This window comes from Falco rusticolus, chromosome 3 (assembly GCF_015220075.1).
Source record: "Falco rusticolus isolate bFalRus1 chromosome 3, bFalRus1.pri, whole genome shotgun sequence".
NCBI lineage: Eukaryota > Metazoa > Chordata > Aves > Falconiformes > Falconidae > Falco > Falco rusticolus.
The window spans coordinates 82,098,748-82,124,833 of NC_051189.1; the positions used below are offsets into that span (position 1 = coordinate 82,098,748).

General features: G+C 37.6%; 1 protein-coding gene across 4 annotated transcripts in view; it reads right to left on the minus strand.

Moving 5' to 3' along the window:
• The window catches only part of SEMA5A (semaphorin 5A), a 354,071-nt gene that overhangs the window by 75,368 nt on the left and 252,617 nt on the right, over positions 1-26,086 (minus strand). For all 4 annotated transcript variants that reach the window (XM_037380621.1, XM_037380622.1, XM_037380623.1 and 1 more), the window contains exons 13-16: positions 24,204-24,321; positions 18,311-18,492; positions 15,654-15,797; positions 7,439-7,586 (exon numbers count right to left, since the gene is read on the minus strand). In XM_037380621.1, coding sequence (XP_037236518.1) covers positions 7,439-7,586; positions 15,654-15,797; positions 18,311-18,492; positions 24,204-24,321 — 592 coding nt within the window. The remainder of the gene's footprint in view (positions 1-7,438; positions 7,587-15,653; positions 15,798-18,310; positions 18,493-24,203; positions 24,322-26,086) is intronic.

Below are 26,086 nucleotides of genomic sequence, written 5' to 3' on the forward strand. Positions count from 1 at the left end.
TTGTTTCTTCTTCCTTCCTAAATTTATCTTTTATAAATTGTTGTATTTCTATAGTGTAGCAATTACTATAACCAACTGTCATATTTTGAGTTTCAGCTACATGCCTTCAGGAGTCAAGAAGGATTATTTTGCGTATGCAAAACTGCCTAAATAGTTTTCACCTTATTCCCTGCCTTCTTTTTGGCACCGAGAACTGGTTGCAACTGAAGACAGGGCCCTTACTGGGCTGAGCCAGGACTCTGAGACAGTACAGAAAATACTAGATGGGCTACTAGACAGCTATCATCTGTTGCATCCTACTTCTGTGATTGCTAGCTGGAGAATAGGAAGAAACTTCCTCCCAGAAATGATTGGTAAAAACACTGGATGTTATATCTGTTGTTCTTATTTGGCTTAAATTCCCTCAAATATTCCAATTGCCACTAAATTACCCATTCCCTGAGTCTGCTGAAATCTCTCTGTAACCTCTTTTTTTATTTTTTATTTATTTTTTTAATGGTTCTCCCTTTTTATTTCAGTTCTGATTTCATGGGAATACTACTTATGTATCAAATAAAGCTAAATAAGTAGATGCATAAGCACGGGAACTAATGAAGCCTGATTTCCTACAAGTTTGTATTTCAAGTCTTTTAAATTTTTCCTTTTCTCATTTCCCCTTCCAATATCTCCTGCATCCTACAGCTAAAAATTAAAAGACATGCAGCAGCTAGTCACAAGCTATACGTGTGCTAACATGTACACGCACAGAGCAGCACCTGATGCCACTTGGACCAAGTAAGGGACAGAGCTGCAACTCTGTTTCTCAAAGTGGGAACAAATTTAAGATTTCATCATTTATTGGGCCACTGTTTTTCATGCAACTTGTTTCAATTCCATGTCGTCATCTAAGACTACCCTCCAGTCAAACAGTTGTAATAGGGGAGTGGGTTCCTTCCTAATAGGCACAAGAGTAAGAATACCTGTCAGACTACAATATGATCCTGTATGCCCTATTACTTGATGAAACTATGCTAAAACCATGCCTACTACTTTTTGTTTTGATTTTTAGTGTTCAATGAGAGTTATGGGTTTCTCTCCAGAGATAACTAAATGTTTTAGGTCCACAGCAATGAAAAAATCTCTGGCTGGATGAAGCTTGATTCCCCAGGAAATATCCTCCAGCTTCAGTAGCACTCGTTAATTCATTGTAACATTGGTGCAGCACAAAACCTCAGCACCTGACATCCTTTCTTCCTAAAAATCTTTCTCCTTTCTCATTAATATTCAAAAAACCAAGCCTAGTCAAAGGGAAGTAGAAGCTCATGTCTCATAATGCTGAGCCCTTGAGCCCAATGCAGTGCCTGTTGGGTGTAGAAAGAAGGTGGTTTCAGATACTTCTGTTTTCTGTGGTTACCAGATGCAGTAATGATCACAATGCAAACACAGAGCCTCATACAGCCAGGTGTGAGGTACTACCTCTAAGTAATAACAAAGACTACATCTACAGCATGGCAGCTGCTGAAAACCGCAATAAGTAGCAGTACCTGCAACAGGATGCACTCTGGTGAGCTTGGTGTTTTAGGAAACCAACGTGGCAAATTCTGGATGTAGAAGGTCAGGTCTCCTATCTGATCAATACAACCCTCTAAGTGGATGAAAACACTTGGCTATCACCTGACCTGGAGTGACATGTTGGCTGTTACCTACATCCCAAACCTTGAAAGAACGAGAGTTTGTGCACAGTTACAGTAAAATTGTTTCCTTTTTTTTTTTTTTTTTTTTTTTTTTAAATAAGATTTGGACTTCTGAATCAAGTGCACATATGTCAAAGGCAAAGCTCTTGAATGTGAGAATACTCACTTTGGAGAACCATTCTAACTAGATTTGAGAGAGATTTCAAACCAACTGACACTGGTCCACAAAAGAACTTGCTGTAAATGACTTGGAAGTTCCTGAAAGAGCTTGCTATAGGAACCTCAGAACAGAACTGCAGGCAGTGTCAATTGTCACAGGTTGAACTGAATTGCTTGAAGTGGAGAAGGAACGGTTTTCCAGCAGCTGAAGATTTATTTCTTGGTTTATAATTATTTTTGAAATTACATGCTTCTCAAAAAATGGATGCTTCACACTGCTTTGTTTTAAGCAACAAAGCAAACAACTTTGCAGTTTATTGAGAGTTTTAAACTCTCTTTCAAAATTAAACAAAACAGGAAAATGATCGCTGGATGTGTAGCTAAAGAGTACCTTGAACACATGACATCTGGATATATATGCACATCAGTTCAACCAGTTTATATTTCTTCTTTACCTTGACTATGCATGCCAAGTTAATAACTCTACTGACAAAGTTGGGCACCACATATACCATTGATCAATTATGTGTTAGCATTTTCTGAAACTATTACTTGTGATTTTTTTTGTTTGTTTTACTCTCTTTAATTACTTGGCATTCTTATAATCACCATAGCATATGCAGCATCAAAAGAAGACATACTTTGCTAACCTTTTAAAACATACAAAAAATAGCTAATAATCAATGGTGTTTACATTATAGACAGAAAAAAAGGATTGAAAAAGAAATGAGGATGAAGTAGGCAAATGTCATATAAAAAGTACAATTTTTGTACCTCGTGCTTATGAGTATGTTTTCTGATTTTTGCAATAGATGCATTATTTTATTTTTTTTTAAAAGAAAGAGGTCAAATGGAAACTTAAAAAAGAACCATCAAAAAAGCATATTAACAATCTTCTCTTCTCTTCTGGTCCCTTTTCTCTAGACTAGCATTTGGAGTTTGTTTTGTGAGATGGCAAATATTTTAAAGGCAGACTCTTCCTTCTGATGGATAAAGTACTTCTGAAAACCTTCCATCTTCAAATTCCCTTTAAAAACTTAATGAAAGAAAAGATTTCTGACATTTTCTTTACCAATACTTTTTTTTTAATCTTGTGTTATAATAGAAACTTTAGAATACAGATAGTTGGTTTTTTTCCCAAAGTTTGTGTTCAGCGGTGTTCAGGACACTGCTGGAATGTTGAAATAATAATAATAAAAAAAGATTAATGCAACACTAGCAACTATTTCTAAGAAATAAACAAAATTCCTCCTTTTATTTCACTCCATAGCAAAACCCTGCATGCTTTGTTTTGGTATATACATTTTACCAGTCTCCCATTGCAAAATCTAAAATTGACGCATATGTTAGCATAACTGAAATGAGAACACAAATATATGCAAAGTATGCCCCTCAACTTCAGCCTCAAACTAGATTTCTTATTCTAGCAATAATTCTTTAAAAAAGTTATTTTTTATTACTGGCCTGAGGCAAATTCAACTGAGATTATGCTTCTCAGGGGAAAAGAAGCATTTTCTGAAGCAAATGTACAACTTATCTGAGTACGCTGTAAAATCTGAAGATATTTGTCCTCTGAGTCATATTAGCACAGTCCACAGAATTCCACAGTTCCTTCTCTAGCACATGTATCACCCGAATACATGAGAGTAATACCTGTTTCATGATCCACTTAAGCTTTCTATTACCAGATTTTAGCTGCTCTTAAATTTGGCTGTGATAGTCCTATGTCTTACTAGACAATTTCAAGCATTCTTTACTAACTTTAATTAACATAAAGACTTTGACAGGTCCTTATGGCTCCAGATTTTGATTTCAACCTTCATCTTTTTGACCTTTAGGAGTCTCTGTGGTCTAATTCTCCCACATCATAGCAATTTATGGTTTTCTGTATTCAGTGTAAATTATTTCAGTCTTAAGTCTCTAGCCATCTATCTTAATGTAATGATTGCACTTCAGCAAGAGATGCATATTTAAAATATCATCATGTTTTTCTCTCTTTGGAATATTTGTATGCATCAAAAGATTCATTATTATTATCATTATTATTTTATAAGGTGCTAAAGTTGTGATAATTGCAGGGAACTCTCCACTGAGACATGATAAAAGAAATATTCAAGTGCCCTGGTTAATTTCTGCTATAAGACAGATAAAGACAAGAAACAAAGTGACGAGAAACATGCAAAAAGCAAAACACAGGCAGTAGCCACCTGCTGTGATATTACAGACTAAGAGCAATACAACCAAACTAAAAGGAAGGAAAAATGCTTAATAAAAATTACGTGGTATAAATCATCAGGTGGACACAGACAATAGCCAGGAATATGGTAAAAGCTGCCAAATGCAAACAGCTGAATAGATTAGGATTACCTATACTGCAGCCTCACAGTCTGGTTGCCGGCTAGAAAACAGAAGAGGTAGGTTCTCCTACAACATAAATCTGGTGCCCTGATTCTGCTGGCAAACAAGCTGTAAGACTTCCTTTCTTAAACCTTATAAAAACAGTTGTTGCTTTTCTCCCCTGACCTCCCACTGAAAAATGGTTCTAAAAACAAAGAATCAGCATAGTTGAAAGGGGCCACAAGACAGCATTTAGTCCACACCTCTTACATGTCAAAAATACCTTTTCATAAATGAAACTTAACATACTTATTATCTTCCTAAATAACCTGTTCTCCAGTACTCTATCTACCCATTTTTCTTTCCCACTTTTTACAAACACAAGTCTTGACTTTAAAGACCGCAGACTCTGAACCACAGAGCTGCAGAAGGTCTATGGCAAATCATGCTGTTCAAACATTGTGACAATTTCCCAGAGCTCATCCTCACTGAAAGTAAAAAAGAAACCTGGAGAGTATCCTTTTAAATTAAAGATATCATCTAATGGTTTAAAGAGAATTGAACATTTTAAGTCCCTGAGTCTATTCTCAGTTATGCCTTTAATTCACTTGGTGAAAGTTTGGCTTATAACATCTTTTACTCCAGACTGGATACTTGGTAGACAGGGTAGATTACTAACACTTTCATTGCAACTTTTCCTGAAATGATTTAGCTTTCCAACTGTTCTGAGATACTCAGAAGAAAAGGTTTAAAAAACAAATTAAATTCAGTACATATTTTTCACCACCTAGGTTAAGTATCACTAAACCCAGTAAAGACGGGAAATTAGTAGTAACAAGGCACAATAATTCTCCTTTATTCATTATGGTAAAAATCCAAAATTCTAATTGTTTTGAAGGCTACATACCTACAACAATAAAAATGATAATTTGGTTGAAGCAGAAGAACCTCTGATAAGTAGACAATTTTTGATATTCATGCTCCTCATTCGTTACCATTGTATTAATATAAATAAATATTTCATGCATTCAACAATTATAAGAAGGCATAAAAATATCTCAGTGTTCTTTCATACATTAATGAAACAAATTCTTAGAAGAATTAAAGTACCTTTTTCTCCAGGTACATGACAGACAAGGTCCTACTACAGCTACAAAACTTTTGACTCAAGACAGGTAGCTTCCAGGTTCAAATTCACTAAAACTTAAAGAGAGCATAGACTTTACACCCAAGTCCTTTGTCTTTCAAGAACACCAGGGTTTATGGAGGATTTCTACTTTAGGTTGGTTTCCATTGGTGCCAAGTATTAGCAAGACAACTATGTACTCCAAAGCTAAGCGCCTTTTTTGAAACCATCAACACAATAATTAATAAAAACAACCCTCCAAAACATTTCTATAGCTGAACTAGTAACTGTTTCATGACACAGGAGAGACAACGTGCTAGGACTGGTAATAAGTTACAAAAACCAAGAAACATTAATCTCCAAGCAATTTTAATTAAGAAATTTTTACACCAAAGATTTTCTTACTTTTCTCATGGAGCTTCCTTTAAAAATTAGAGCTATGTATTTTCATATCAGACCATGGGAAGATTTTGTGCAAAACAAAATACTGCTTTCTTTCACAAATATTATTATGGGATAAACAGGGATGACAGAGATGGAAAAGCTTCAGATTTTGCTCTTTTCTGTGCTAGTCAGGAAGGTTTAACAATAGATCTAGACCATATGTCTGCTTTATTATATACCATCAGGGGGAGACAAATATTTTGGAAAACTTGGGATAATTCGAAGTTATTAGGCTAATTCTTAAAGTTCAACTGAAAGACAAGAACAAACCTGCTGCACATTTTCAATCGACTGAAAATGCTATTCTACCATCAAGACAAATGTTAAAAAGAACAAAACCTGGGAAAATGCACAAAACCTTAAAATTAGAAAAAGGTAATAAATGATCCTTTCTTTAGTCTTGAAATACTGTCAGTCTAACAAATAGACCACAGATGATGACAAACCTCAGAATTATGCTTAGTCTTGGAAATGAAGGCATGTAAAAATTGGTTTAATATGTGGGGCAAAAAACGTATTTTTCTTCTACCTCTTTAATATTCTGGAACAAAACTGAGTAGATGTTTCTCAGTGTACAATATTAGGCCTGGCCATTAAGCATAACATGCTAAAACCAAACTCTCATTTTTCCTTTGAACTGTGTTCATTCTTCATCACTGTGGAGATTAACACCATCATCTGTCATTCACCTGCAGAAACTGTCTTCTGCAGTTTGCCCACTTGAAGCTTTCAACCAGGTTATGCTTTCTACATAATTCCCCCTTCAGTGACAATCTACCACTAGATTTCAAATTATCATGAAACAGCACCCCAAGGTTCATCTTCTGACGTTCACCTACACTTGCTAAGACTTCCCTTCAGTTTCTCATTGTCCTGCAATAATATTCTTTCCTCTGGCTTTGATAGTGTTATCTATTCAGGAATACTCATACTAAGGTTATCTTCCCAGTGTACTGCAGTGAATGTGTCACCCTGCTCTCTACATGTGTCTGCTATGTTTTTCTCCTTCACCCCTATACCACTGTGCATCACCTCATTCACCTTTAAGAAAGCAATTCCTATTTTGATGTTCCCATTACATGAAACCTACCACCTATATTTGTTCAGGTACAGGAAAAAAACCCTATATGCTTTCCCATATGTATCCATAAATTGGGTATCCATAAAGTACTTCATTCAAAATTATCCCACCGTAGCTTCAAAGCCTGACACCTGCTCTGCTGCTGCTATGCTAAGATCACTATCACTATTCAAGCTTCCTTCAGCACTTCCCAGTGGTTCCCTGTGTTCACTTACTGACCTCTTATGCATTTTGATTATAAACTTATCTTTTCTGTGCTGTACAGGACCTGATACACTGGAGTCCTGAGCTCATAGCTAGAGTTCCTATGTACTCTGGTGATAAAAATAAAAAACACTATAAACATGCCAAGGACACATCCACATCTGCATCAACCTTGGCTCAGGAAGCTCATATTCTAAATGATATTGTGAAAAAGCTTAATATACATTTCTGACTGATAAACTGTGTGAATTTCAGCATACATGAGGAACATGGAGACAAACACACTCTGGTGACCACATGTGGTGTTCACATTAGGTGCAGAACATACAGAGATACACAGATGCCCTATGGACAGAGACATCCTTGGCATACGGCTGTAGATATTTGCTAAAGGTAAAGCTGAGAATTACTTACCACACTGCAGCCGGGACAGTCAGGACCATTTTCACATGTCCTACGCCGTGCCTGGATCCCTCCTCCACACTGAGCAGTGCAGCGCTCCCACGGACCCCAGCCTGTCCAAAACACATGAGGTGGGCACAACAAATGCTCATTGCAGTACCTGTGAGAAGAGGCAAACAAGGAGGAAAAAAAACCTATTTAGTACCAAGACAAGATCTCCCCCCAAAGTCCCTAATTTGCCTTATTCAGACAGATGTTTGTACAGGGAAATATTTTATACAAGGGCCCCCTCTCTATTCATAACACACTGAACTAACAGTTGTCACACTGCACAGAGTGTTTAAACATTTGAGATTTTATTTTTGGCTGCAATTGCGTGGGTGAAGCGTTTGTTTGCTTTATTCAGTGCCTTTATACAAACCATGCAATACAACCATGCTATTGTACTGTGAGCACGTAAGTAAGGTTGACAACTACTTTATTAAAAACAGTTGTGGCTATACATCTGGGGCAGAAGTGAGTCATCCAAATGGAAGGCAACCATTTATGCAAGCATGCTGTCTTTTATCAGTCTCCAGCTAAGCATCGATTAGGCTCCCTCTCTCCTTTTCAGAGATCTAAACTTGCTTTTTGTTTTCCACAGTGTCTCCACATTTATGGGTAAAACAAAAGCTAAAACATTCATTCTAAGCATAAAGAACTGTACTGCTCTCATAATGTTATTACTTTACCTTTTAAAGGGTGCTTTTAGCTACGATAATCTTTGAAGGATTTCCCAGTGAGTGGCAAACTGCTTCAGAGGCCTACTAAGTTCTTGAGGGAAGCAGGAATATTTTGCTACTGAGCTGCCATTATTATAACAAGAATTGAGATATGTGGGAGGGTGCCAAGTTTTAGTGAGTTTTTTCATCTTTTTTAAAACCCTAAGGTTCCTGATTTTTTGAGTGCGCCGTACAACAACTCTAGCTGGAGCATATGCTGCTTAGTAAGGACCCTCTACACAGGTCCAAAGGATTTGGGCCACCAGCAAGTGTGACTGGGGCTCTTAAAGAGACCAAGTTGTTATTTCAGATAAAGCAAAGCTACAACAGATACTCAGAAAACACAACCCTGAAGGAGTGCTCTAATATTTTATGGATGCAGCTGGATGGCTCTTGTTCCAACTACTGACTGTCGTGAACAAACAAATCTGTTACAATATTTCCTCATTTTTTACACCAGCCATTCAAAACTCACTGTCTTCTTGCCCTTCTAACAAGTTTCCATCATTTCACTCTCTCCTGCAATGAAAACTGATTCTTATGCTTCAGTAATTCATATTCTACAAAAAGACAAACGACAGTATAAATTTGTCATTTTCAACCAGAATAACTACAACCACTTTTTTTTTTTCTTTTTTTCCAGAAAGCCCCAAGATCCTCAAGCTCTAATTCTTCATTACAAGGGAATCTGCACATTCAGAATTTCATGGGAAAAAAATGTTATTTGTGTATGTAATATACAAAAGTAGGTTTATCACATATGCTGCAGTCTATGATTCAGAATTTCTCCTTAGCAGCTCCATAAAAATTTAAAAACTCGAGCGTGGGGTAAATAGGGTAGTGACATCTAGTTTTGTGTTTCTATATAGTTAAGGAAAGTATTAACAGCTTGTATTGACCTCACCTGCTGTTTACCATTAAACTGAGGAAAAAAAACCCCAAATGCTCAACATTCATGAATCTGCTATCTCAGAATTCTTCAGCGCATGATTTGGGTGAATGTTTTTCAACAGTAGCTTATACATAAACTACTTTTTTTCCCCCTCCTGCATGTTCTATATTTGCAATTCACAATTCACATTATTCCATCACTAAAGATGCATAGGAATGTTCTGTGCCTGGATATTCTTCCCCCAAAACTCCAACAGCTGCACACATCCTTTGTCACATGCAGTCATTTATGTGAATGTTTGTGATAGTTTGTCTCTGTGATCATTTGTTGAGAATGTGTACCCAATGAAACATAGGTGTAACATCACCATTTATTTAGTCAAATTAGTACATATTTTGTATAATTTAATTAGTTCTTAATGGAAATGTGCTAAGTTCATTCGAGGGACATACACAGGATAAAGCAAGCCTGCCATGAAGTTAAGAATTACCAATATTCAGCCACACTAGAAGTAAAATTAAGCATGGGACTCACCTTAAAATATAGGTATGTACAGTGTAGCTGTCTATAAATGAAGTAGTCATCTAAACTTGAGCAGCAATTCATGGAAAGAAACAGCCCTTTTAAGAACATGGTTGGACTTGATGAACCTAAAGGTCTTTTCCAGCCTAAATGATCCTATGATTCTATGATTTATGTCACATGAAAGCAAATGACTACTGTAGGTCATACAAATACAGCCCTCAATATAGGATTTCTGTCCGTTCACTGTAAAGGCTGTGTGGGAGGCCATCTAAGCTCCCATTACAGCCAATGAAAATTTTGTCAATACAAGCTAAGGAGACTAGAATGATTAATTTGAGCAAATTTAGAAATATACAGTAGAAGGAGACAAATCACTCTGTTTACCACAGCCTGTATTGACTTGACTTCTACAGACTAATGGAAGTTCAAACACCTGACTCAAACATAAGCGCTCATATTTGTGGACACCTTAAGTTAGGTGTGACAAATCTCACTTAGATGAGACTCCTGACACTATGCAGTGCCTCTTTGAGTGTCATTGTGCCCTGTCACCTGCTCCCTCACTTGAGCAGAAGACAGAAAAGAAATCTAACAACTGACACAGCAAGCACTTCAAAGGCTGGCAATTCTGTTAACCAATGGCATTTAAAGATGCAGTTGAAACTACAAGATGAAACGAGAAAAAAGCCCTAAAATGTCTATGCAAGCTACTTAACTTCAATTTAGGATACTTTAAAAAAAAAAAAAAAAAGGGAACAACAGAAGAGAGTGTCAAATTTTCCTTCTTTTTTTTTTTTTTTTTTTTTTCCCCCCCAGGAAAAGAAAAAAGAAACCCCAACAGCACAGCATACAAGTAGAATCTTATTTTCTTTTCTGCCAGCCAGCTTCCGAAAACATCAGGTATGTTTCACAGCTAGAGACATCCCTGCAATTGATCTTTGAAAGCTGTGCAAAGCACAGGGCTTTGAGCCAAGTTTCATTATATCTCTTCTTGGCTGCATTTCAAGTCACTCAGTAACCCTTTTTCCCTTTTGCTCTGTCTTCCCCTCTTAATTTTGTTCTCAGGACCCACAGGGCTAACATTTTACAGTAATTCAACAAAACATGCAATGCAAGAAACTGGAATCTGTGAAGCCACTGTCCTCTCCCCTAATCTAACTGCAATGAGGTCAGAAGGGAGAACAGCCTTGAGAAATGTGGGTTTGTACAGTGACCCTTCCCGCTCCCTCTTGCAGTGGTTCCAAGTTCAAATGCCCTAATAAAGAAATTGTCATACTGGAGGAAAGGAGAACATTCTCTGTCCAGTTGTGTCCATAACCACTAGCTCCTACAGTAATTATTTTTTTTCTTTATTTTTAATTTTTCTCCCCCCAGGAAATTCCAGTACAACTGGAATTACTACTCTTGTTCCTATGAAGTTCAGTCTTCAGTAAAACATCAATTTATTTCAGTGTTGCCACGTAGGCTAACTGCATGACAGTTAAAAATGTGTCTTTTTTTATTCCACAGGGAGGTGCTATTTAATTTAAACACATAGTTCTTAATTTTGAACTATATTATACTAGCAATGTACTTAAGAAAAACAAACCTTCATCACTGTCTGCCCATTCCAATGCCATATATTGTTATGTGATGGGTATTCATGATTACCAGCTGGGGACTTACTGGGAAGCACAGACTATACTGAGGTTGATGGGAATGCTGGATTCCTTTAATTGAAGGCAGACACATGATGCACACACATGTCTTACTGTACTGAGATTGCTGAGTTGACAGAAATCCCCACCCAGCAGACTGTGGAAGGTGGTGGGGGCCAGGGCTCCCAGGGGTTTCCATGGAAGAGGAGGGAGCAGGGAGAGCAAGGAGAATGGGGAGCACACAATTCCCAACAGACAAGACAGCCACAGGAGTGCAAGCAAGCCCAAAGCCTTGTGGTGTTTGATCTGCTCTGCTGAAGGGGACCAGGCTTGTTCACGCTGCTCAGAAACAAGCCGTGCTACAAAGAGCAGGCACTTGACTCTCATCAGTTCCTCCTTTGGAGGAGGAAACTTATGGAAACAAGCCCAAATGCTCTGAGTATATGCTGAGGATTGTGTACAGGGGAAAAAAAAAAAAAAAAAAAAAAAAAAAAAAAAAAAAAGGTGACAAAATGTACTGCTTCTAATCTTACATACCTCAAAATTTCCAGGACTTTCAAATGTTTATTCCACACCTGCAGCCAATTTATTTTTCAACTTCTGATTTGCGATGCTTTTTTTTCTTAGTAATGAAAGATAACTACATTCACTGAAAGCAAGGGATTCTCATTCTAATGTCCCTCATTTCTGCACAGATAGGAGGGAGACCGGTCGACTTAATGAGCCCATATCCACAATATCTTCCACAGAAATGAGAGGAGAAATATTTTCACTCATTCTAAAGAGTTTTCCATCAGCTTTGGCGAATATTTCTCATACAGGAAAAAATCAGAAATTTTTAAGCCCTTAAGGAACTCAACAGAATGTCTTCCACCTGGAGTCTTATCCTTTACTGGGTATTTTATCCTTCACTGGAAATTACTTTACCTGATTAGCACATTTTGTTAAAATACTATTTTTACTCCCTCACCAAATTCTACCTAAAAGCGCATAGGCTACTCTTTTGACCTATTTCTACAAGGTAAATTTGCTTTGTAATACGTCTCTGCTGCTATCTCTCAACTGTTTCCCCCCCACACCCCTTTAGCAGCAAAGCATGCAACAGCTTAACCTACCTGCAACAATAAATTGGCAATCATCGCCATTGATTTCAAGGGAATGACCAGCAAGCATGGAGATGTCTGATACATTAACCATGATAGGATCATGGCTTTCATGAGGTAAAACAAACATAACCTAGACAAACGTTTAGCTCTTAACGCGTGAACAAATACTCTCAGACTGAATATGTATTCACATTTGGTGAATTTATTTCAGCTATACACTGCCTTTTCTGTGTTTGCTTTCTATGGAGTTATGCACTGGACTTCTACTGAAATCATCATTTGTTGAAAAACTTTTTCAATGTTTGTCACGATGTTGGCTGTGGAAATTGAATCCCTTATTTATGCCCCTAAAGACATGAAAGTGACATGAGCATGCACTTTTATAAAAACAAATGCACACAAGGTGTAAACCAACTAATTTTAATTTTTACTAAGACTACACATATATTCATTTTACATATGAGCTGGGCCATTAAGAAAGTAAAATATTAGACTATTAATAAGCATCAATTAATTTAAATTAGAAAAAACTGAGAAACTGTTTACTGGTACTCTGGAGAAAAAAACAAGGTAAATTTTGTAGCAGTTACTGCACGTGGAATATTTACTCAGCCTGCTAAATGCACTGACCCCAGTTCTCAAAGAAACTGTTTCCATTTGGTGCAGATGTAACTCCAGTGGTACTGGAGAAAAGCAGTGAATTAGGACTACTGTAAATGCTGGTACTCCAAATACAAAAAGTAAATACTGCCCTCCAAACTCCCTACAAGTCGCCAGAGCCCTGGGGACACTCATGAAGCCCTAATGGCCCCAACCAGCCTCACCTGAGACCTCTACCCACACCCACGGGCCCAGGATCTCTATTTAAGCTCTGCCAGGGACCTTCAACCCCTGCCTAAGCTGTTGAAGAAGTGCTCGGCCTTGTCCCTGGCCCACCATAAACCCCTTGGTCTAGATCTCAATGTGTGGACCAGATTCTGGCCTTAGCCCTGTTGCTACAGACCTACGCAGTGACCACTGAACCCAATCCTAACCCTGGCCAGTGGCTTGGCTTCCCAGCTGGACCTCAGACCTGCCTCACTGCCATGGTATCACCTATGATCCAGATTCTTGGTTGGATCTGGCCACAGTCTCCAGGCTTGTCCCATTCTCCTGCTGGAGGTGGTGGGATGGGCCCTGGTTGGCATGTTTCCCAGAACCTTCTGCTTTTTGACAGCTCTGAAAAGACTTATCCAAGCACACGGCCTGACACTGACAAAAATCCTGGCAAAGAAATGATGCCTTATTCCTCTAGCTGCTTTACAAGCTATATGACAACTTCCTAACGCACCACACCTTCTGGAAGTAAATTTTAGAAGCACTTTAAAAAACAATAATTTAAAAGTATTAGCACGCGTGATGGAATAGACGAGCGGGAGGAAGGTGCATGGCCAGTGGGAGTGAAGGGTGTTTTAGGGGGACAGGAAGCAGTGGCAGAAGAACCGCGACAGAAAAAGGCACCTTACAGTAAACTCACGGGCACACGCATCCCAGGTTGCTGCTGAACTGGACAAAGAAGGAAAGGACAAGTAACTTGCAGACCATGATGGTAAAGCAACATAAGCCTGCTGGTCCTTCAGAGCTGTTACATAGGAAAATTCAGTCCTTCTAGGCTCCTATTATTTCAACTCATTGTAAGTGTCACTTTCCATTTTGTAACGGCTTTTTTAGTGCACCCATTTTTCTTAATATCAGACATTTTCACCTATAATTATGGAAGTATTTCTCACTGTTTTCTGTATTTCTCTGAAACTCCTTATTGGACTTTCATTCCATGTTAAACTTAAGATGAACAATGACTACTAACATTCATAGTCCATCACAAAAAAGTTAGCCAAGCTAAACTCTTCTATATTCAGTCTCATTGTGTCCTACCGTTGACTGACCTCTCAGTTCAAGAAAATCAGTAAGTGCTATTCATGCTGGGGACAGAGCTACGTAACAGCAGATATAATCTACATTTGATGCCAATGGCTTTTTGGTTGGGCAACCTATTTTCAGAAAGCAATTTACAAAACAACAATATGCTCTCCTCTGTGATGAAGTAGTAAATACTCATGGCTCTGAAACAGCAAGAAGTGTTCACATGTTCTGTGATACTGATCTTTTACATTTAGAGTTAGAAAGCAAGGTCCCTGATGATCTGTTAATACATGAATGTGTGATGTAACTTCCCTTCAATGGAATCTCTTAATCTGAAGAAATTCCAGAATTGGTGTTTAATTAAATCCTTCACTGAAACTCATCATAAAGGTTACTGAATCTTGTATTCATCCAACAACAATATAGGACACTAAATCATCCATACAGAAATGCTGAAGTAGGCTGCAAGTGCATACTGAGACGAAATGTATCCACATATACCTCTTGGAATGGATGACTACAGTACACCGAATTCTTACACCAACACCAGTCTTCTGCTATCTAGCTTTTTGGCATGCCTCAGGAAACATCATAATGCATCTAAGCTGTGATTTACCTGAATATATTCTAGTTTGATTTAAATAAATGTTTAATTTCTGTTAAAATTTGTAACACACAAATTACAAATTACTGATATTAGGGTGCATGTAAAATGGAATCAGAGGCCTGAACTTTACATTCTGAGACAGTGACAAAATACCCAGCCCAGTGCCAAAGCAGTAGATGGTGAAATCAAAATCTGAGCTGACCTGATCTGCTCAGGGGTTAATATATATACAAAAAATTTAAAAAAAAAAAAAAAAAAGAAAAACCTGAAACCTTCCTAAAAGATATTTGAGTTCAAGGTGTACTACATTTATTGAATATAAAACAAAGCCCTTGAAACTTCCTTTCATGTTATATAGATGCTTAATTCATTTAAGACAGAAAAAAATGAACTCACAGCATCAGTAACATAGTGCTGTGACCTTACTATATTTTGCTCTGAATTCCAGGTCTTGAGGCTGGGTGAGTTACAATTCAAACACACTGCAATCAATTTTCAAGGAGAATCAATTTTCAGGGTCTCAAGGGACAGCAGCACATTGCTTCAGCACAATTCTCTGGCACTACCAGGAGCTCTCAGCTGGCTCAGGAGGGCTGCAGCTAACTGAAAGATGAAGGAACTGCTGCAGAGCCACAGCCTTGCTAATGGGAATACTGCTATTGTGCAGCAGTGAAGTCAAAGAGAGAGTGAAAGGAATGGGATGAGAAAAAAAAAAAGGCAGGTAAAGGAGAAAATGTCCTGTGGAATACAGCTGAGCAGAAGATATTAAAACAGACAGTAGAAAAAAGATAGCTTGCCTCTCCTCACGATTCTGTCCCACACAGACGCGTCCTCCATGTCGAGGGGTTGGATTGCTGCAGGAACGCTGACGAACTTGAAAGCCTATTCCACAAGTGGTACTACAAGGTGACCAAGAAGTCCATGGTGTCCAGCCTCCATTTCTGGTAGAACAAAAAGCTCAGGCTCTGTCATCTGTTATACATAGCGAATGGCTGATTAGGTGTGACTGACAGCAGAATCTGGCCCATTAATATTCCTGTAGAAGTTATTAATACTGCATTGTGTTGTATTTCTTAGAGAATATCGAAATACAATAAGGGTGCACCGATCCTTCCGTATTCCATGCTTTGTAATCAGCAACTGCTAAAATGACCCCGTTACACAAGATGTAAAGTACAAAGATATGAAGCTAATTAGTTGCTTTTGGTCACTTTATTCTGGGTAAACTTCATCTGCAAATTCCTGTATTAAAGTTCTGAAGATAACTTATAATTACATACTGTTCCAATTACAATTTGTGGGTCCTTCTGTCAGGAAGATTAAAGTGTCAAGTTTTGCTACCTCTTCTGAAAGGAAAGTGATTAAAGTTTGGAGAAAAAGGTGGCCCAGGGGAGACCTTATCACCCTCTACAGTTACCTGAAAGGAAGTTGTAGCAAAGTGGGTGTCAGTCTCTTCAAACAAGTGATAGGACAAGAGGAAATGGCCTCAAGTTGCACCAGGGGAGGTTTAAATTGGATATTAGGAAAAATTTCTTCACCAAAAGGGTTGTCAAGCATTGGAACAGGCAGCCTAGGGAAGTGGTTGAGTCACCATCCCTCGAGGTATTTAAAAGACATGTAGACATGGCTCTTAGAGAGATGGTTTAGTGGCGGGTTTGGCAGTGTTAGGTTTGCTGTTGGACTCAATGATCTTAAAGGTCTTTTCCAACTTAAATGATTCTGTGATTCTACAGGAAGAAGAGTAATAAGCAAGTATCAAAATGCATTAGTTCACAATTTCAACTGGACACTCTGATAAGGCACCAATACCTTATTTGAAATGTTAAAAAAAGAAAAACCTAACAGAATTCACAAGCTGTACCATGCATTTGTGAACTTTTGGAAAGGACACTCCTATCTCTCTTTAATATACCCTGGGAGAAAATATAGTAGACCAAACATCTCAAAATGAATTTCATACCCTGTCCTAAGCAAAAAATTATGCACTTCTGCAGTTCCTAAAACCTTTTGACGGCTAGATTCCAGTTTCTATATTGGTAGAAGACAAATAGAAATCACGAAATATAAAACTAAAACATGAGTTCTTAAGATTTCATCATAAAGGCAAAAGTTAAAATACTGCCTTGCTTGATTTTGAAATATTTTTTTACAAGGAAAACTAATTAAATCCAGTAATAAAAATGACATTAGATTATTCAAATAATTTATCACAAATATTACCAAATTAAATCTCAGTCATCTTGATGTCTTCCTTCTTATTATAAGGGAAATAAGATTCGATAACAGAGAAAAAAAGCTTGTGGGGAAAAAAAATCAGCTATCACTATGAACACAGACATAAAAACAAGATCACCATCAGTGCAATGTCTGACCCAAGTGGTGAAATGAACAAAATATCTGGATATCCAAATTCTTGGAATCAATTAGTAATATAGCAGTGTTAACAGAAGCAAGGTGTTAAAACAGTGGTGTAATACTGCCAATGGTAGTACATGAGTCAAGTCCCAAATCATGTTCCAAATTCCCTTCTATACCTGACAGCAAATAGCTGTTGTTTGATTGTCCAGTAGCTCACAGCATGCTTATCTTTTCTGCTGTTCTCATGATCTGACGTTACATACTATATTGTTATGTTTTCAATAATTTCCCTAAACTTGACTATTTCCACTTACAGAGGTTGCAGTTATCTTGTGCAGAAGGGTAAATTTTATTCACTACCATGATGTACTTCTGTTGTTTAAAACAAAACAAAACAAAACAAGAGACAAAAAGCAGGAAGAATCACTGCAAATAAGCAGAATGCACCAGTATATGTTTCCTCCTATAGTTAAAGTATATATAATGTTTTAAACCTGAACTCCTAATGCATTTTAGATTATACAGTGTTCTGAGTCCCTTTGAAATGATCTGCTCTCACTTTTCTCTGGGACTTGTTATGTGCCTGAGGAAGACAAAAGAGTGGCTGGAGAGTGGCATACAGGCTGTTAAAAGATCTAGATGTCATGATACAACCAAAAGATATAATGAAAACATTTTTCCCAAGATAGAATGGGGGAAGACAATAGTGACATGAGACCTCCAAAAAAGTAAACAGTTCTGACTTCTAGAAAAATAAGTCTTATGACTTAAAGAATTGAGAAAAAGTGTCATACTTTGGGTACTACCTCATCTTTTTTTCTTTTTTTTTCTCTTTCAGAGTTTGTCAAAATTAGCTGAAGACAATATTATTTAGTACACAACATTTGAAACCACTATTTGCCATCTGGCTCATTGTCTCACAAAGTGTGAGAGATACCTTCTGATGTCTTATTTGCTGTGGCCATTGCTATGAGCTGTTTCATGCACAAAGCAGGATCAGTGGATTGCAGATGAGATTTCAAAAGGTAAGTTCTATTCTGATTAAGTTAAAAACTTTTAAACCGTAAATGATAGAACTTGGGATTGTTTTGTGTACCTGGAACAGTTGGCAATCTCCATGGTTGGTCCTTCACACAGCCAGCCTCCACACTGAGGAGCAGGACTGTCACACACACGTGTCCTGCAGAGGCAGGAGCCAACACTGGCACTGTCAGTGTGGGTGCAAGGTTTCCACTGCGACCATGTTCCAAAATGCCCATCCACTGTCAGATTCCTCATCTAGAAACAAACACAAAAGAAAGGCTTAGCTGAGGTTTCACAGTTCCTTCATATAACCTCTAAATTCTGCAGTACATGGAGGTACAGCCTTCAGCCACCAACAATAAAAGCCTCCACTGGAGAGGTATACCTTCCAGACAGCATGTTTCTCTTATAATTTCTGTAGCTGCATGTCCCACCACCTCCAACTGATCTGGGGCACTTGATGGCACCATTATAGCAATAACAGTGACCATTACCTTTCACAATGATGCTTGCCTACAGTGATTCAATAGAAAGTATAGTTCTACTTTTTTTATTATCTTCTGACAGTTTTCCCTATTGCCTAAAAATTTACCTGTGATTGGGAACCTGGATACTGACTGTAAAACAGCATGTGCAAGAACGCTTGTGGGAACCCAAATCTAGATCAAAAAGAAAAGGCAGCAGATGATAAGGAAGAAAGAAGAAGTTATTTACTATGGGTGTGGTGAGGGACTGGAACAGATTGCTCAGAGAAGTTCTTGATGCCTGGATGCCCCATCCCTGGAAGAGTTCAAGGCCAGGCAGGATGGGGCTTTTAGTAACCTGATCTAGTGTCAGGTGTCCCTGCCCATGGCAGGGGGTTGGAACTAGATGATCTTTAAGTCCCTTCCAACCCAAACCATTCTATAATAGTACAGAGTAACATAACTGGATGAATCCAATTCAAATCTCCATGACAAGTTTTTTTGAAGGACATTTCATATATCATTTCGTAACAGTGAAATGTGGCTTTAAATATGACTTTCTCTAAACGTTAGATGTAACTATATGTATAAAAAGCTGCACCTAACCCTATATGATGACACTTTGCTCCCGCTGAAGTTGATTCTCAACACTTTTGGCTGGAAGTGTCAGACCATTCTCATCTTGACTGAAATATTTCCATCATGCAGCCATAACACATGTTAATAAGAAATCTTTCCCATCCAGCTGAAAATGTGCTACTGGAAATCAGAAGCCTCCATGGTTACTGGAACTTCTGAAGAAAATGGTGCTGGACACAGGGAATTCAGCTCTTTTAACAAAGACAAGCTTTCATATTACTAATTCTTTTAGCAAGGTTTTAATCTTGAAAAATCTGTGATCATAAAAGGAAATTATGACCATTTTTTCACTTAAATGCTAAAGGATTTACCTTCGGATTGTCACTTTTTAACTTCAATCAAAACAACAGTACTAACAAGTGCAGGCTAAATAACGTTTAAAGTCATTCTTAGATAAAAATAAATATGTATCAGTCGTAGCCATGCATATTTTATCAAATGTGTAAGAATGTAACACTAACATTTGCTTATATATTGAGACAGGAACTACAGCTGTAGATGGTCATGAATGATCTGAAACAGTGTCTCCCTTTGCTATTTTTAGTATTGTTTCGTTTTTAAAGTGGTGAGGGAAGTATACACTTCACTAATAATTTTAAGATACAAGAGATTTGATTACAGCACAAGCCATGTTTCCACTGCCATGCTGGTGCTGGCTGATTCTTTCCACTGTGGTAAAGGTTCCATAATTTCACTATCAATTGCATTCTTCATGATTTATTTTTCAGAGATACAGCTTTTCCACAGAACAGCTTTGTGTGTATTCTGCCAGCTACAACTGACACAGACATAATTCACCATTTCAAAAATCTGCTGACAGCTGTTTATTGAAAATAACTCACCGACCTTTGCTCATGCACAGTATACACTGGTGTTTTTCATAAGACAACACGAAATACTTCTTGTTAAGTGACAAGTAAGCCCAATCTCTCTTACACTGCTGGTCTAACAAATATGCAGTCCATAAACTAGCAATAATATGTCCCCAATCTAATTAATGTCAGATGTGAAAATGCCTTTACTGTTTTCTATTTCTATGCTGCAGCAAAGCATCTTATTTGTTGCACCTACGATTACAAATTAAAGCTACAGTTGTCTATGGTTATCATATCAAGGGGCAGGAAAAATATTCATAAAAATTAGCTGAAAGCTTGAGCTCAGAAGGACATACTGATGGCAGGTTTCTCTTTCTTGTTTTCCCCCCTCCCCCTACTCCTGTAAAGATCATCCTACTGCAGTCTTTGCTGTTCCCCATGACTCACCTGCTCTGTCTCTCTATGAATAGCTCCTTTTCACAAGTGATATCAGTTTCATCATAGGACTACAAGAAAGAAAACTATACTGATGAGAGGCCTTTTAAGCCCTCACCAGAACCTATACCCATTAAGCATTCACAATCTGACACACCTCAAGGGGAAAATCACAATCAATCAGACAATATGGCTGTACTTTCCTGGCCCAACTACACTTACCTCCTCTCTACCACCCTGTTTTTGTCACCCTTTCCCTTCTGCAGATACCTCTAGTCCCTTCTTCCTTCCTAATATCCTCCAAATACCAATCTTCTTTGTCTAGACCCAACTTATCTTTCTGGTTTGTGCCTCTACACTGAGTCAAGGTCACAGCTTCAGTGACCCAGTCTTTAAATCTACCACCTGCTCTTTGGCTTGAGATTACTTTGTGTAGAATTCAGTGGTACTGGAGTATTTCTTGAAGCTGCTAATGAATTCAGGTAAGACCCCATACTATACTTTTTCCTTGCGTGTAGCTGTAAAAATAAAGCCATTTCATTTTGCATACTTATGTAAAAAAAAAAAAACAAACAAAACTTTTTTCTAAAATTATTTTTACTTTCCTTGTAAAAGTTCTTTGATAATGTGTATTTTTACATAAAATAACGGTTCATTTTTTAAGTGATGGATTGCAAGTAGTCCCACTGGAAAATATTTCAACAAAACAATGAACCTTCATTACTATCAAAAATATTGGATGAATAATAGGGATATCTGACCAGCTGGAAGAAGGTCAAAGTAGATATATGTGTCTTAGCATTAATTACTATCTGTATTCACACACAATTGGTGTACTCATGCCAACTAAAACAATAACTTCAAAAAAAACCCTTGAGAATTAAATCAAAGCAAGACAACCAGAATAACTGCATTTGCCACAAATGATCTTCAAAGTTCAGAAAGACAATAACACAGATGCTCATCTGCCTCTCCTAGCCCTCTCCCTGCTCTACCATGACATACCAATAAATATTCACATACAGGAGTAATTCCCTAGGAGATAATTTCTCATGTGCAAGTGGTCACACTTTTAATTCTGGGCTAAAGTAGTGTATAAATAGTCTTCTCTATCTGATCGGAGTTTCGAAGAAACTCCTCATGCGTTAATCTGACAAATTTTCTATAGTGTTGGAAAGATAGTGTATTTTACTAATGATTAAGATATTGGTCCCAACTGGAACCAAGAGAAGGACAGTAGAAGTTTTTTAATAATCTGTTGTGTTCTGCCTGCAAAATTATTTTAAATGTATTACAACAAATGTTACAGATGCACATAGCTCAGTTGCCTACAAAACTAAATTCATTACATCTTGGCTTATATATTCTGTGAATACAGCACATAAAAATGCTATAAAAACAAGTATTTGGAAGCCTTGCTAAGAAAACTTTAATCAATTGAAGTCTGCCAGAATACAGTGTTGTTTTAAAGGAAAGTTTCTATGAAGTCTTCAAATTTGTTCCATAATGTGTTAGACAGTAAAGAGGTAAAACCATGCTTTTCAACTTAGAGAGTTAATTCTAAAATTTTCCTTATACAATCTCAAACTGCTCAACTCCAAAATTCCTTTGCAGGGTTGCTTAATCTTTTAATCTCTGACACGCAGTATAAGTCTCACAGCTGTGGATGAAATTCTGAGCAATCCTTTGGTGCTCCTCCGCTTTGACTAGACTGTCATATCCTACACAACTGTCATATAATGATACTAAATAATTGTTTTTCCAGTTGAAAGGAACAGAATTGAATTCTGCTGTCTAAACCATTCCTCCCTCCCCCTCCACCCACTCTTGGCCTCCTGTTTTGTATCTATGAATGAAAATAAGGACTAATGCCAGAATTCAAAGACTAAGCAGCAGGCAGATTGCTCATGCAAACATCAACCAATCAGCCCATTCCAGTAATCCTTTCTAATATAGCAACCCAACTAGGCCACCAGCAAACCCCCCCATAAACACATTTAGCCTGTGGGATTATTACAGGGAGATACGATATGTTCCATGTACTTGGAAATGTATACTGTACAGCGCATCTAGTTACTTGCTAATCAGGAAGGCAAGGGCTGTACTAGTGACTGAATCCAGACTTTCTGTGAGACAACGGCTATGTCTATATTAGCAAGTGGTAGGCACATCAAGTGCAAATCTGGAAAATAAAACAGTTGGTGTTGAAGACTTGACATACACACCATAGATATTTTGTGGGCTTTGCTTTGGGCTTACTCTGGCCATGAATCAAATGCCTAGTAATAGCTGGAGCACATTTTTGGTTTGATTTCATCTGAAAGAAATGTCACTTGTGTGCTTTAAGACTGTTTTGTGATGTGAACCAAAGAATAGCAGATGGGAAAAAACAGAGCATTTACCCCAAGTTGCTCCTGATTTGAGCTAAAATGCTAATGCAGATTAATCAAATGCAAGCCTTTTTTTTTTTTATTAGGCCACTATGTGAGAGCATGGATGCAAAGGACAAGACACAAGGATTCTTTAAAAAAATTATTATTTAATGTCAAACACAGACAGTCAGAACACAGGAGCTAGTTCTCAAGGACCTTAGAATCAGCATAATGATTTGTATCTATGAAATTACTGCAACACATGTAGAGATCATAAGTGAAAGCTGGAAGAACTGTATACTAATTTAGCACATCTCTAGTTTACTAAACAAAGCCCAGCTTAGAAAGGAGTATCAGTAAGACGTTAAAAGGAGCTTGTTAAACACACAGAGAATAGGATATGGATGTTGTATGAGCATATAAATTTGTAGATGCATGTGCTCCAGTGGCGAGTGGGGGCAAGTTCAAGAAGCCCTTTTTAGTGATGAAAGCAAAATTGAGTTGGAAAGACTCCCTTTTCATGGGCAGGACAAGACAAAGCAGCATGAGCCTCCAAAGGAAAGAGCTTAGTAGCACAAGGAAGACCCTTTTTAACCCTCTTTTTGTGCTCTCTGAGGGAGAAGAATCAATATTAAAAGAACACTGGACCACATTAAAAAGGAGAAATATAAATCAACTTTGTTGTTTGGGTTTTTTATATTACATTTCTTCAATACTATTTTTAATGAGAAGTGTTAAGCCAATGTAAATATTAACATTAAGTTTATTATAATTATCACTCTGGTCATTTATGTGTGTGAGACTTATACAATTCAACCTTCATATTCATGGCCTTTGAAAGTTTTTTTATAAAAGTTATATGGCCTTTTATATTAGCAATAATAATCTTAAAAGAAAAGATTATACCATTAGTGATTACATTTTTCCAAAGTACAAAACAGAGAAACATCCTGCAGAGAAAAACATGTCAATATTTCTAATCTTAGTGCTTTCAAGGTGGGAACACAGACATTACAGGTAAAAAACTATGCTTTAAAGTACTATAAATAATTTGACCTTATTATATAAGTAGCTTGATGAGAAATAGAAACTAAATATCCTGTTAAAATCTGGTGGGAAGGCCTGAGGAAAATGGCATTAAATACAGTCTTCTGAGGTTGAAAAAACTGTGCCAGCTTATTTTCATGAAATTCACATGGAATCAGAAGGTTTAAGAGGTAGATGAATATATTTGGACTTACTGGACACACAGTAATGCTTTGCTCCCATTGACTCATGCTCAGACTTTCTTCCAGCGTCGTGCATTTCTTCATCACCATGTCCCAGCCACAATAAGGGTCTTGGGATCCAATGCATGCACTGTGAATGAAAACCAATCAGAGAACATGAACATTTCTCTTCATCTGTACTGGCCAAAGATCTCTGAATAGCTATGTGGCATCTATTTATGTTTCATAGACCTAAAACAGGTAGCAAAAGTGATCTCTCTTGTGGTATGGCACAGACAAAATGACAAAATAGAAGAAGAATGAATTTGAATGCCTACACAAAGCTAGGATTTCTTTTCAGTGCATAGCTGAATTTCTTCTGGCTGCATGCATGGTATGTCATCAAGACCAACTAGTGTACTTAATCATGAATTATAGTAATTCATACAAAGCATATGTTGTCTGCTCCAAGTAAAGCTTTTAGGAGTTACAGTTCTTAGTCTTTTCTATCAGTTTTGGAATTATATTTGGAATAATCTTTGTCAGAAAACAGATGACAAAATCTACTCTTTGAAAATCAGTTATAAAACCCTCAGATTTATTTTCTGCACTGTTACAGAATCCATCAAAGTAAGTTCAAAGGGGTGCTGTTGGCTGCCATCACACTTGCTACTTATCGTATGCTTCCCTAGACATTCCCTCCTAGCAGCACGAGGAAGGTCGAAGAAGAGGATGATAGTCCAGCTTCCTACAGACTCTGAAAGATCCACTCCACAATACTATAAGTTCCTTTCTCTATTAAATGGCAGTTTTCTCTTGCTACTGGTAGGTAAAGCATTAACAGTCCATGTTTCATAGCTAAAGATACATTTAAAAGGATGTGGCTTTCCCATCACAGTGAAGCATAATATGATTGTTTTAACATTTGTAAAAATACCTGTAAATTACATATATAATTAATAAATACAAACATGTTATCTAGTTTATAAAAAATGCTAGACTGATCATTCTTGTTCAACACAAATCCATGGGCATTATCATTCTGTCTTTAATTGTCTATTCATCTCACATCTGTCCAGTGAAGGGCCACAAAGATGATTAAGAGACTGGAACATCTTTTCTATGAGGAGAGGTTGACACAGCTGGAACTGTTCAGCCTGGAGAAGAGAAGGCTCAGAGGGGGACTCATAAATGTGTACAAATACCTGGGAGGGTGTAAAGAAGGGGAAGCCAGGGTCTTTTCAGTGGTGCCCAGTGACAGGATCAGAGGCAATGGGCACAAACGGAAACACAGGAGGTTTCTTCTGAACATAAGGAAACATTTTTTTACTGTGAGGGCGACTAAGCACTAGCACAGGTTGACCAGAGAGGTTCTGGAGTCTCCTTCTTTGGAGATATTCAAAAGTCAACTGGATATTGTCCTGGGCAATGGGCTCTAGGTGAACCTGCTTGAGCAGGAGGCTGGACCAGATGACCTCCAGAGGCCCGTGTCAACCTCAACCCTTCTGTGATTCTCTCCTCCCAAATCCTGTATTTTATTCATATTTCTATTTATGTCAGGCATTCTCCATGTAGTACCAAGTTCAGACAAAATGCAGATCTACTAATTCCCTGCTATACTACTCCATAACACCATCACAGAAGATTCTTAGTGCCTATAAATTTCAAAGAATTTGTTTCTACAGTACACTTGGCAATGTGGATGGCCAGTACTATGTGAAAGGATAGTTCCCATTACAAAATGGGCACAGAGTAAAAGACATAATAGTCAAAACTGCCTAAATACTCCCAATTAGGCTACTAATTCAAAGATAAAACTTTTGGTTTAGGGGACTCAGTGTTGAAAAGAGAGTTCCCACTGATGGCTCTTGCAGCTGTAGGCACTTAGCATTTTTGTAACTCAGGCTGTATGTTTC